Below are 1,249 nucleotides of genomic sequence, written 5' to 3'. Positions count from 1 at the left end.
TCTCGGTCCACAGGCGGGCGAACTTGACAGGCGTGACCAGCTCCTGGGGGTCGCGGTCCACGTGCACGTGCAGCATCAGGTGGCAGAAGGAGGCGCGCAGGTCAAAGGGCAGCATCTCATCCGCCATGCACAGGAAGATGAGGTCCACGCCCAGCTGCTGGGAGATCTCGTCAATGGCCAGGTACTGGCGGTCCAGACACATGCGGGCGAAGAGCTTCAGCTGGTACCTACGGGCAGGAAGGTGAGGACCCAGCAGGCAAGGCTGTGGGGGCAGCCAGCACTTGGATGTGTTTGGTAAGGGCCCAGAGTCATTGAGTAGCCAAGGCTCTAGGAGGCTGAGGCAGGAGCATTGCAAATTTGAGCCCAGCCTGAGCAACCTGGCAACTTATCAAGGCCCTGTTTTGAAATGAGGACTTTTAAAGTCTTTTTTTTTTTTTTGTACCAGAAATCAAACTCAGGACGTTTCGCTTGCAAGACAGGGAAATATTCTTTTAGAGTGGAGACGAAGCTCAGTGAAGGACTTGGCCAAGGCTACGCACTGGCCACTGCGACAGGAAGCACCGGAGGCGGAGGCGGAAGGCAGCCGACGTGTGTGAGGATCTGTGCGGCTGTCCCGTCCGGCTCAGGACGCCCTGGCCCAGCCAGGACAGGTCTGCACGGAAAGGGGGCCCGGGAGTGGGCTGGGCGGCCCAGATGGGGAGGTGGAACGGGGACAGGGAGGGGCGACGTCACACTGCTCCTCCAGCGGGCTCGGCTGCCCGACACCTGGGTGGGAACCGCAGCTCACCCCGAGCTGTGACCTCGCTGTGCTTGTTTCCCCCGTTACAAGGGGATGGCAGGAGGTGCGGATGAGGGGCCGGGTGGGAGCCCAGAAGTGCCTGCTATAGGGTGGGCAGTTGGAGGGACGGCCGGATACCCGGCATCGGATCAGGTGCGTGTGTGTGTGTGTGTGTGTGTGTGTGGTGCTGGGATTGGACCCAGGGCCTTCACACTGAGCTACATCTCCAACTCTTCTCCTTGTGTTTCACTAAGTCGCCAAGCTGCCCGGGCTGGGCTTGAACTTGCAGTGCTCCTGCCGCAGCCTCCCAGAGCCCCCGGGCCGAGCCTGGCCGACCCCCGCTCCCCGCAGCACCTGTAGTAGCTGAGCACGTTCTCGTCGTGGGCATTGCCCGCCCGCGCTTCCTGGGCCAGCTGCCGCACGCTCCGCTCGTGGTGCTCGTTGTTCTTGTCGGTCCACGTGAGCCACACC

The 1,249-nt window shown here is 62.0% G+C and overlaps 1 protein-coding gene across 1 annotated transcript in view; it reads right to left on the bottom strand.

Annotated features, from left to right (window-relative positions):
• The window catches only part of Itpr3 (inositol 1,4,5-trisphosphate receptor type 3), an 82,953-nt gene that overhangs the window by 24,370 nt on the left and 57,334 nt on the right, over nucleotides 1-1,249 (bottom strand). Inside the window, 2 exon segments of the mRNA XM_033766386.1 lie at nucleotides 2-227; nucleotides 1,133-1,249. The exon segment at nucleotides 1,133-1,249 is cut by the window's right edge and continues 26 nt beyond it. Coding sequence (XP_033622277.1) covers nucleotides 2-227; nucleotides 1,133-1,249 — 343 coding nt within the window.

This window comes from Fukomys damarensis, unplaced genomic scaffold (genome assembly GCF_012274545.1).
Source record: "Fukomys damarensis isolate Sample0158 unplaced genomic scaffold, DMR_v1.0_HiC HiC_scaffold_20, whole genome shotgun sequence".
In the NCBI taxonomy this organism is placed as follows: domain Eukaryota; kingdom Metazoa; phylum Chordata; class Mammalia; order Rodentia; family Bathyergidae; genus Fukomys; species Fukomys damarensis.
This window is presented reverse-complemented; position numbering and strand designations above follow the sequence as displayed.